Source organism: Betta splendens, chromosome 16 (assembly GCF_900634795.4).
Source record: "Betta splendens chromosome 16, fBetSpl5.4, whole genome shotgun sequence".
Lineage (NCBI taxonomy): Eukaryota > Metazoa > Chordata > Actinopteri > Anabantiformes > Osphronemidae > Betta > Betta splendens.
In genome coordinates, this window is record NC_040896.2 from 8,992,429 (window position 1) to 9,004,389 (window position 11,961).

The 11,961-nt window shown below is 49.9% G+C and overlaps 1 protein-coding gene across 1 annotated transcript; it reads right to left on the minus strand.

Annotated features, from left to right (window-relative positions):
- Positions 1–352: 352 nt before the first annotated feature.
- On the minus strand, positions 353–10,759 carry drd2l (dopamine receptor D2 like). Its single transcript, XM_029130298.3, has 8 exons — positions 10,433–10,759; positions 6,588–7,040; positions 5,806–5,915; positions 4,500–4,636; positions 3,053–3,267; positions 2,896–2,979; positions 2,375–2,798; positions 353–2,020 (listed from the first exon to the last, which is right to left on the minus strand). The coding sequence occupies exons 2-8, from the start codon at positions 7,008–7,010 to the stop codon at positions 1,824–1,826; spliced, it is 1,590 nt and encodes a 529-aa protein (XP_028986131.1). The 5' UTR covers positions 7,011–7,040; positions 10,433–10,759; the 3' UTR covers positions 353–1,823.
- Between the last annotated feature and the right edge of the window lie 1,202 nt (positions 10,760–11,961).

Consider the following 11,961-nt stretch of genomic DNA (forward strand, 5'->3'; position numbering starts at 1 on the left):
CATCACAGGCATCGAGTGAAGGAGTTGGGTTTCATATGATGAAAGGAGATATGTATCCAGTAACCACGCTCCTGTTATGAATCTATGGAGGCATAACTGTGTGATGTGGTAACATCAGACAGCGTGAGCTACTGGCAGCAGCACAGCTCAACATGTGATCTTATTTAAGGTCTTCAAGAGGAAACTTCAATTAAAGGTCGTGTTTGACGACAGGAGCTCGCGTCTCTCAGAGAAACACGAGTTGCTGGATTTTAAACCAGCTCCACGTGTGCCAGCAGCATTTATTCTTTTATGAATGCAAGCTGTATGTTGACATAGTTTCTATCTGGACTAGAGTAAATAGTTTGACATGTTTGAGTGTTTTAAATAATATTTTATTGCAGGTATCAAGTATCGAATTCTCCTCCTATAACATTAGAAACATTAGATGGACAAGTTACATCCTCCACTGTGTAAATGAACAGATGAACGCGTTTGGTGCTAACTCAGGTGAAGCTACTTGTTTCGTGCACATTGGGCGTCGCCTCCCTGTGACTCCCTGAGGGAACAGCTTTTAGCTCAGCTTTGCCACAGCCGTCCTTCAGGTGCAGGCGCTTTCATGGCTTTTTATCCGTTGTGAAGAGGCACATCCTGGAGTTTGCTGCGAGGACACACAGTCGCAGCACAGTCACAGACACCAAAGCGAATCTTCTATCGCCTCCTGGGGCCTTCAGACCTTCTGGTGGATTGAAGGTGACGCCACCTCGAGGGAGCGGTGATGCAGGCTGTCCGTGTTCAAGGTCAACTACAATATCGCATTACTACATTCAAAAGTGGATTTCAACAGTTGGACAGTTTAAAGCAGTCAAACTCATGAAGTTAAGCCAAATCTCTTCCGGAGCTAACGGCGTAAAATGAATGAAACGCTTTGTGTGTTTTGAATTTTAAAGACCGTTTCTTCAGGGACAGGGGATCTTTTGCATATTCAACACAACTTGCCTGAACCTTTTGGGGAGAATTTTTGAACCACATTGAAAAGAAGCAGCGTTTGAATGCTCATCTAAATTCCTCACTCTGCACATGTTTTCGTGTTGAATACCAGTCGGCCTCCTGGTGCTTTCACTCCCTCTGTGCTGCCGCAGAACGGAGTCGAACGTACGCCAATTAATAACGGCTCCTAGTTTCGCTTTCATCCATTCTTGGAAGATGTTGTTGATTAAGAATGTTGGGCAACAAAAATCAACTTTAGGATCAAGCTTTTATTTGACTTCAATACGATGCACACTGACAGAAAGTGTGAATAGTGGTTTCGATCCCAGTTCAGGTCCAGTGAAATCACAACATCAGACTTTTACTGAAAAGTACTTGAATCTGATCCAGTCTGGCTTCTCAGCTGTCTGACCGTATGGTGTGTGCGCCCAATCACCAAATCAATAATTCTACTTTGATGTAACTTCAGTGGATTATCAGACAGGGTGAAGAAAGTAAAAAAATTAAAAGTCTGTGCTGGACTGATCCATAGAAGTTGTGTTTTTTCCTTGCTCTGATTTATTTCAGTCTTTTGAGGAAAAACAAGCACATGCAGACAAACAGGAAGATTAAGAGTAAATATAAGGAGAGCCTGACTGACAGCAGTCTCACATCCTCCTCATATGTCCCTGTACACAACACAGACCACGTCTTCTTCACAAACATCTCCAGCTTGTTTGTCTCTTTTTTGTCTTTCTGCACATTTTCCAGATGCTACATTTGACTTGAATCCGCTGTCCATCCCCACCCTCCTCTTATCAAACACTGCCTCAACGTCTCATCTCAAACCAGCAGCTTGTTTTTGTCCTGAGCTCTCAGCAGTGCAGGATCTTGATGAAGGCTTTGCGAAACTCAATGTTGAATGTTGTGTAGATGACGGGGTTGACGGCGCTGTTGAGGTAACCCAGCCACGTGACGGCGCTGTACAGCGAGGGCGAGATGCAGCAGCTGCTGCAGTGGGCCTTCAGGACGTGGGTCAGGAAGAACGGCAGCCAGCAGATGATGAACACACCTTGGCAGCGGAGAGAGAGAGAGGAAGCGAGACAGAGCGAGCGAGGATCAGGACATGCGGGTGATTTGCGAAAAACCTAAAAACTGCTGAAGCAGCACAGAAGAAGACAAACAGTACGTCATCAACCTGAGAAGTGTTTGTTACTGAACTAGGTTTAAATGTTTTCTCCATCTCAGCTTGTACAGCTTGTAATTAACGGTCATCCACAAAATGCTTATATAAATATTTGAAGCAAATCAAAAAGAACATCCAGTCTGATTAGTATTGAAACATATGGAGCTGTATGGTGTTAATTATGAGGGGTCTGTTTAAAGCGTTGTGTTCAGACTGAATGCGTTCTGGAGAAAAACTCACCGAGCACGATAGCGAGCATCTGCGTGGCCTTCCTCTCCTTCTGCTGCGACAGCCTCCCTCTCACCCTCTCCTTTGTGTTCCCCCACCTCTCCTTGCCGGCGCTGCGCTCCCTCCACCCCTCGCGGCCCCTCATGCCGTCCTCCAGGGTGGCGGCGCGCGGCATCAGGGCCGACTGTGCCACAGTGGAGGGAAGCGCTGGCGAGGGGCCCACTGAGATGGACAGCGATATCCGGGGCTGTCCCTGGTGGGGGGAGGCCTGCGGGGCCGTGGGGGGGGCCAGAATGGGCTCGGTCTGCGGGAGGAACTGACCCGAGGCCACTTCCAGCGGGTGAACGGCCGCTTCCTTCACCAGGGTCGGACACTCAGAGACGGAGGACGGAGGGTGACGGAGGTAGGTGTTGGGGGACAAACAAAGGCGAGGGTGCTTGTTGTAAAGACGGGGTGAGAGATTTAGGGAAGAGGAGGAAAACACATGAAATACAAGAAATGCTTTCCAGCGTTGACCTACTCCAGAGACTCACCACTTTCTTGCGCTGTGGGCCTGCGGAGGCCGGCCTCAGGATCAGCGTGCACAGCTTCACGTCTTCTGGCTGCGTGCACTTGTTCTGGACGAGAAGCAGCCGCTTAATAAAGGTTCAAGGCAAACCGACATACCAGCGTTGGGGGCGGAGCCTCTACCTTCCTGTGCCGGTGGCCCTCTCCGGCCTCGGCCCCGCCCCGGCTGCGCAGGCGTCTGCGCGGCGGAGCCGTGCGTCTGCCCCGTTTGCGCAGCACCACGCAGATCTGCGCGTACACCAGCAGCGTCACGATGAAGGGGACGTAGAAGGAGGCCACAGACGAGTACACCACGAAGGCTGGGTCGGCGAAGCTGCAAGTGGTGCCTTCGCGGCCGGCTGAACGGGGAGAGGGAAGGAGGAGAGGGCGGATATTAGGAGCTGCACCGGCTTCTCGCGGCTGCACAGGTTCAAAGCGTATTAGCCGCCGTCCTCTGCTCACACGGTGCTGAACGCAGAGAGGTTTGACCCATCCTCTGCCCTCGGTCACAGTCATTTAGTTTGAGATCAAAGGAACGAGATCACTAATGCAGCTGTTGAGTTTCCTGAGAGTTGGACCCTTCAGAGCACGGCACGCAGCTCAAAGCCATCTCAGCAGGAGGCCTCCTCGTTGCCTTCTGCCTCAGGTTATTAAGGCAGGAACAACTAGTGAGAGACTCTGGAGCAAAGGTGATATGGCTCATTTGGCAGCTCTTGATTCTCCACGAGGAGTCGGGACAGAGGGACTACAGCTGGACCTGCATCCTCCAGACCTTTTATCTAGAGTTTGTTTTATTAATCCAGTGTAGGAGCAACGCATTCCTAAGAAGCGTGCAGCGTTTCATCATTGCCTCATTTGACGTCTCGCTGCGTTCAGACCCACAGCTGAGAGCTGTGTGATATCAGCGCTCATATTATGTCTGGTTTTCCACTGATTCCAGAGCCAAACTCCCAGAGGTTTCGCTCCTGGGGATCTTAGCTCCAGTCTTTATTGTGGCCCGTGCCCATTTTGGAGGATTTTTCACAGATTAACTGTGACTGTGAAACTTGTTTGTTTGTCTGTCATGTTCCTGAGCTCATATTCAGTGTTTGTTTGCCGTTTGCTGCTGCTCCCATGTTACAGTCACTCTGTGAATAAGTGACACAAAGGGGCAGTTCCTCTGGAGGCAGATTCCTGTCACTGCCGCTTGGTTCAAGCACAAGATCAAACCTTTTAGTTGTCTCCTCTAATAGCAAAGCTCACGTCAGTCAATGTAAAGCCTGGTCTCAGTCAATAGGTCTGGTTCATAGATTTCCTATTTGCAACGCTTTGAAACTGTGAGCACTAACCTCTGTTTGACACTGCTGCAGGGCCATAAAATGCAGCACAACAGATGATCGATTGATTCAGTGGAGCTTAATGGTGCAGATACAGATTTTGTGAGTCTGTTTGGGCCGTGCAGAGCGACAGGTTGTTCACCAACTGTGATCATGGCTCCTACGTTAACACAACACCTGACTGGATATCACTTCCTGGAGCCCACGGCCCTCTACGGGGAACAGCCCAGTGCGGAGGGAGCAACGTGAGAGGAGAGATCAAATGCAGCAGTTACCAGTGTTGTTGAGTCCAAACAGCAGCGGGCAGGAGATGGCGAAGGAAAGAAACCACACGACGGCGATCATCACCGCCACCCTCCTCCTGGAGCTGTATCGGGTGTTGTAGAGCATCGGCATGGCCACTGCTGTGTACCTGCAGCGGAGGATGAAGGAGTGAAACCTCACACGCACGCGAACGGGCGCCATCAGGTAAGAAAACAGCTTCGGGTTTCATCACGTCACCTTGGTCCTCACGCACGCTTCAAGAGCGAACTCGCGCGTCCGATTTGGAACGCACACAAACAAAAGCAACAGTTTTCCTTCAAACAGACAAAAGCTGCCACCGCTCGTTGCCACGGCGTCAAGGAGACGTGAAACACACGGCTCACGTGTGACAAAAGCCGCCGCAGTCGACTGCGAGCTCAGGTGTGAGCAGTCGACCTCGCCGGGATGCCCCGGTCCCCACGGTGGCCGGGTTCAAAAGCTGCACACGCAGCTTTGTTTGGACTTCATTTCCTGGAGTTCTCTAATGTTTCAGGCGTCAAAGCGTGTATCACGGGATGCGGAGATGCAGCGTTTCTATGGCAGGAGCACTGTTAGAGATGAGCTGGTGTTTATCTGAGGGGTCACATGGAAGAGGGTGCATGAAGGAACAGCACCTCAGTGGGTTAGTGTTTAAACCACCTGCTCCAGTAAAAAGCAAAGTGAGCGTCAAATCTCAAAAAAGACGTCTCTGCTCCACAGCTATTTCACGGCAGCAGTGATTATATGCAAATCACTACTGTTCCCTCTTTCATCCAGCTGGTTTTGGTTTGAAGCAGCAGCTCCCCAGCAGCCGGACAGTTCTCCAGCCAGTGTGTGTTCTCATCTGCAGCTTCCAGGAGTTATTGCACCAAATTACAGCAGTTTAAACTAGTGCAGCCTCAATCTGTCATGTTGTCACAGGAATTAGGGCACAGCTGCAAATTGCCTGTCCGATGTGCATCTGGTCACCTCCGCTCAGCCGCGCGAGGAGGATTTCAGGTCAAGCTGTGATCCACGAGGGCCGAGACGTGGGGGGGCTGTCGTGCCGTGGGCGCGTGGGGCCGCTCAGCGACAGCTGAATGATGGATTTGAGTGGACGTGAATGCACAGCCTGCACCAATCAAAGCGTGGCTGCAGGAGAGCACAAAGAAATGACATATCGATTCACCGTCGCCGTCGCCGTCGTTTCTTTCTGGAGCGAAACCGCTGAGAAACGACTCGTTATGAACCGACTCCTGGTGCTGAAAAGCAAACCGGGGGAGGAGCGGCGAGACAGGGGCAGAAAGAAGCAAGCGGTACCTGTCGATGCTGATGGCACAGAGGTTGAGGATGCTGGCGGTGCACATCATGACGTCCAGCGTGAGCAGGATGTCGCAGTGGATGAGGCTGAAGCGCCACTCGCCCACCACCTGCAACACAGTTGGCGGCCGCCGTCGTTAGCGCTTCCTGGGAGACTCCTGCCTGAGTCATGTCAGTAAACTGGGTTGGAACGAGCTCGTGGAGCTGCGTTAGTACGGAGCAGCCTGGATCACGCTTTGATGTGAACTTATTCCCTTTAATATCGTGGGTTCAATATTTAATCCCACTTTGCTTTACTCTCAGATGCTGTGTTTTGCTTCTGAAGTGATTCACTGGAGAGACTTTCCTTTTTAATGTAAAAGCTTATCAAAGTTTAAAAATAATAATGGTTTTCTAGCCTAAAAGACGCTGAATGTAGAATTTATTTCATAACTCAACACTAGCTGTTGAAGACTGTGCTCGAGACATTTTATTACCATTTACACCTAATTAAAAGAATTGAACTGACATTTTCCTGAATCTCCAGAACGCTGATTGTAAATATTAACAGTTTGTTTGTAGTTGTTGTATCAATCTTATAGAATCAGATGAGGTCACGTGTGTCTCTGATTTAACTACAATCATTTAGACGACTTATCTGCTGATTGATTGAAAACCGTGTTTTGCATAGTTAGAGACGGTGTAAACATGAGTACAGTCGTTTTTTTCTGCACTTTTACAGCATCGGTCAAGGGTGTTTTCCACTTTTTCTCCAATCACAGAACAGAAACATGGGGCCTCACCTCCAGGTAGACGCCCCAGGGCATGACCAGCGTGGCCAGCAGCAGGTCGGACACGGCCAGGGACACGATGAGGTAGTTGGTGGTGGTCTGCAGCGCGCGCTCCCGCGACACGGCCACGCACACCAGCACGTTGCCGAACACCACGCAGAAGATGAGGAGCACCAGCAGCACCGCGTAGAAGTTGTACGGGGGCGAGGGCGACGGCGGGGGGCCGCTGCAGTTGGGGGGCGTCAGCGGGGAGGAGGTGGGGAAGGAGGTGGGGGGCTGCGAGAGGTCGTGGGTGACCAGCGCAGAGAGGTTGTGGTGAAGGGAAGACAGGGGGGAGGAGGGGGGGGAGGTGTCGTCCGATGCGTTCAGGCTGAAACTGGCAGCAGACGCGGAGGGGAGGAGCTTGGGACGGAGCATGGTCGGCTGTGCGCTCATCTCAGGCCCAACGGAGGCCGGAATCCGGACCTGACAGCAGAGGGAAAAGGCTTGTGAGGACCACAGTGAGTGGGATTTCGAATGGTGAAGGTTCGTCACTGCCAACAACAGCTCGCTTTCACTGAAGACGTCTCACCGGGAGTCTTGAGCGCACGAGGCCGTTCCTCTCCACCTTCCTGCTCACTGACAAACAAAGGCTTCCTATAATAACACGCCAAAAGCTGCATCAAGTATTGATCAGCGACAGGAAGTGAAACGGTCGACTGACGAGCAGCACGTGTCCTTGATGGACTTTGTCGTGAGCCTCAGTTCAGTCACAGGTGAAGATCGCACGAGACGAGACGGGCCCAAACCAGTGAAGAACCACCGCTCCGAATCACTTAACAAGGAGAAAAGACTGACTGCAGCTTCAAAAAGCCCGACTGAGCTGAAGAACGTGTTCATCTGAGTTTGTGACAGACTGACGACAGCGAATCTCCCCTTGAAGCCTTTGCCCCTTTAATTCCCCCTCCCTCTCATCACAGCATTAAACCGCTTCACCGTCCTCTCGACACGTGGACCGTACGAGGCCGGGTTCAGAACCGGCGGCGCCGCCCACAGGTCGGATTCACCGACGGAATCCATGCGCACGCTTTAACCGTGATCTGCAGCAGGATTCGAGCTGCGCTCAGAGGCTGCGGCCGGTCCCGGGGTCCGACGGGCCGACGGGCCGACCGCATGCTACTTGACTCCTCCTTAAGGTCACGTTGAATGAGATCACAGCGCTGCAGCGGCTCGGTTCGGTTCCTACTGTCACTGATCAACTTACAGCTGCTTCATGATGTGCAGGTTTACACACATTCCCCACGATTCTCACTGCTCTTTGCCCCAGTTGCTTTTCATGCTTTCACTCCCTGTAAATGTCACTAATTCATGTTCAGGCAACAATAAAGATGATTCCCATCCATCATATCTAATCTTGACAAACTTTGACCTTATGTGTCATCAGACTGATGACTTAGCAACAGATATTATCTGAGCTACAGAAACTTACAGCCTGATTAAAGCAGCTCTTCCAGTGCTGCTTCTTCACAGCTGCTCGTTGGAGGCGAACTCTGTGTCAGGAATTCACATGTTCAGAAGAAACGGGCCGAGACACGCGACTGCTTCACTGCAGCAGGTTACTGTTATTTAGCTGTTGCTCTGAGGGGCAGTAATTCATCAGGGTGTTATGTGAGGAGACTCTGAAGGTGCAGTAATAATTTGCCTGCCTCTGCCTTGTTTCCCGATTTTATAGAAAAGTTCTATATGCAGAGTAGTGAAATTCAATTATAAGAGATATGAACAGAGAAAAATGTTCTGCTGGAATTCATATGAATGTTTTTCTGTCTTTCTTTCTCCAAGGACCTCTCGCTCCTTCAGTCCTGTGGCTTCGGTCCCAAGTCTTCCCTCAGCCTCATTCCCTTCATCCTCTCTTCTTCTCTGCTCTGGAGGCACTTGACAGGTCTATTACATCGTGGCCTTGTCGGCCCCAAACACCACTGGCAAAAACGAGGCTCCTTCAAGCCTCACAAAAGCTATGAGCTGTCCTACAATAAATCTTTCATGTCTTTCAGGGGGAGGCAGCAACGAGCCCGCGGCCGCTGGGAACGATGTGGATGTTGAGCCGCAGCATAATCAGGCCTCTGCTGAGATCCAGGCAGAAGAGATTCACTCATGTGTCACATGTCTTAGCCCCGTTTCCACGCTCGATCACTCCCAGGACTCCTCGCTTTCAGTTGCCTGCGAGTTCATAACGAGCAGCCGCTGACTTTTGTGATAGAATCGCAGGGCGGTGCAGGACCACTCCACAGAACAGCGGCTTAATTATGCCCTCACCCCGTGCAGCAATCGGAGCCACGGCTCCAATTATGATCATCCTGTGTGTTATAAGCACAGCACATGACTTTAAGCCTTAGTGAATGAGACAGTCAGTGTTGTCTAATTCTGACAGCATAAGGATGAGGAGGAGAGCCGGCAAGAAACTGAGACCGACAATAATTAATAAAACATTCCCTCCTGTTAAACCTTTCTCCTGAAATAAATAATCTACTGAAGGAGGATCAAACAGATGAAATAAGTCACAGACGACTTCAGAGCAGCAGACACCAGTCGCTCCCGGCTTGAAATAAACACTTTCTCAGTATCTGCCGGTAACAAGTAGCAGAAGCGCCTCCATTTCTGCCGAGGTTTGAGCTCCTGATTGATGGACGAACAAAAAGCAGGGAATCACATCCAGTGAGTCACACGAGGAGACCTCAACCTACGGGCGATGTTCCGAACCACCCACAAGCATCTTTTATTCACGAGGCAATTTTGCATCATCGCCATGTTTAATTTAAAACGAGAGGCCGATGCTTTTGGAAGTCGACGCTCAAGTGATGCGTGCTGACTGGAAGCTGGAGTGAGGACGAGCTGAGGAGATCACAAAGCGGCCGTACAGGAAGAGGAGGCAGGAAGTGCATCGGCGCGTTGTGGGATGAGAGAAAGTTGACGCCAAGGTCACTTTAAAAGCCACCGATGAGGAGAGGAGTTGGTGAAGTTTAATACCAGCGACAGATGCTGTGAACATTTAAAGAGCCTCGTAAAAAGGCCCGGCTGCGTTTTACTTCGTAGTCGATTAAACTGATTATATTATGATTTAAACAGCTGAGCTTTAATAGCCTGAAAACAAAGCATAGGGCTCCATAATGACCTTCCAGCCACTAGAGGGTATCACAGATGAGCTCTTCATTAGAAAATCATACAGCGGTTTATGTGATCCCAAAAGATGAGGCTCCTGTGACTGGGAGCCTCAGAAATGAGCAGAAATAGCAGCAGCATCCAATGTAAACACACACACACACACACACACACACACACACACACACACACACACACACACACACACACACACACACACACACACGAGGAAAACAAAAAAAAACAAAATTCAGACAAAGAGTTTAACAGAGAGAGAGAAATAAAACATAAGAAATAACAAGCATTATGATGATATTTTACATTTCTGAAGCTCAGCCTGTATTTGCATGTTTTGCGTGTTTTATATGTCTATGCTACTAATTAGCCCATAAACATGATCATAAACTAAAGTTGTCTGTATGAAGAAAAATCTGTACTTATTCTCATGGATTTCGTAGCAATAAAGGGGATATCCATCTGTTTGCATGGCTGTAGCTTCCAATAATAGAATTTCGATTAGTCTATATTTCGGTGCCAAACGCAAACTGTCAATAATCAAAGTTTACAGTCAGAAGCACAACGTCGACGGAATAAAATTTAAAACGGGAAAAGTTCTCCTCAGCTCGTAGAGCCGCGATTTGAGGTCGATCAGAAATGTTTAAACAGCAATTAATTCGGCTTTGAGGCTCCTTGAAGCTCTTGATCCGCTTCAGATCACTCACCCTCTCCCTCCGGGTCCGCTCCGATCCCACCAACACCGGGCGTCAAATCGGCTCCGAGCCCGTAGAATCCAGTGTAAATGACCCAAAGCCGAGCATCACGCCTGCGCCTCTACGCCTCTGCTCGCCACGCACTGATTTCACTTCCCGTCCTCTCCGGTGCCGTGGAGTCCGGGTGAGCGCGCCGGGAGTCTGACAGGCGAGGATGAGATCCAGGGGAGGAGGAGGGAAAGGAGGAGAGGAGGAGGATGAGATCCAGGGGAGGAGGAGGGAAAGGAGGAGAGGAGGAGGGAAAAGGAGGAGAGGAGGAGGATGAGATCCAGGGGAGGAGGAGGTAAAGGAGGAGAGGAGGAGGATGAGATCCAGGGGAGGAGGAGGGAAAGGAGGAGAGGAGGAGGGAAAAGGAGGAGAGGAGGAGAGGAGGAGGATGAGATCCAGGGGAGGAGGAGGTAAAGGAGGAGAGGAGGAGGATGAGATCCAGGGGAGGAGGAGGTAAAGGAGGAGAGGAGGAGGGAAAAGGAGGAGAGGAGGAGGATGAGATCCAGGGGAGGAGGAGGTAAAGGAGGAGAGGAGGAGGATGAGATCCAGGGGAGGAGGAGTAAGTGATGGAGAGCAGAGGTTGAGGTTCACACTGATTTCGCCACCTGTTGAAGGAAAATCAACTGAGCAGAGCTGCAAACACAACATGGTGCAGTTCTATTAGCATTTGATTCCTTTAAAAACCTTTCAGACGTAACAGGTCTGATGAGAACGTTGAACATCCTCCTGGATCAAGTTACAGACTCAGCTTCGATGCCGTTCGCTCCCAAAGGTCTTGTGAGTCTTTGTTTCTGCTGCATTCTGGGTGTGATGAATTTATTTCTTTTAGATTTTTTTTAGATTTTACACATGCATCACAGCTAATGCAAATCTCTCCTTGTTATTGTGTGAACAGCAGAATAATATGTGAAATGGAAGAGAACAGAGCGAGACTCAGGCATCAGTCCAGGTCTGATGCGGGTCTGAGGACCACAGAGCCACGGTTTATGAATAGATCGTTTCTGTAGTAATCGTGATCCCACACATCAACACAATCAGCATGTTGTGACTCCAAAAGTGGTGTCTTTTCATTATCATATCGCTGGGGCCACGTTTTCTATTGTTTATGCAAAACTCAAAAGAGTTAAAAGATTAATTTCAATGACATATGATTGATGTAAAAAAAAAAACCCTTGATTTTAACTCATCAAAACGAAAACAATGAGCAGCGCATGTAGAAATGAAACACTACTGCATCAGGATGACGCAGAACTGCTGCTTTCACACTTGAACAAATCTGAACCCACACTCTGCTTCATAAAAAGGCAAATCAGTCGAGAATGTCTGCGACTCTCGTTCACACGAGAGGCAGAGACGACGGACCGATCGCCGGCCTCCTCTCAGAGGCCTTTTCGTTACTGCAGCCTCGCTCTCGCCTGTAACCATCACATTCCTACTGTCTAATCCCCCTGACTGAAGAGCACAGGACCCAGTGGCTCTGGGGCACAACACAG

Excerpts from the sequence above, each read along its gene's own strand:
- drd2l (XM_029130298.3), bottom strand. The coding sequence starts at position 7,010 with ATGAGCGCACAGCCGACCATGCTCCGTCCCAAGCTCCTCCCCTCCGCG. Across the intron at positions 4,637-5,805 it reads TGTGCCATCAGCATCGACAG|GTACACAGCAGTGGCCATGC; the intron begins GTACCGCTTGCT and ends CCTCCGCTGCAG. Across the intron at positions 2,021-2,374 it reads GATGCTCGCTATCGTGCTCG|GTGTGTTCATCATCTGCTGG; the intron begins GTGAGTTTTTCT and ends TCCGCTGCCAAG.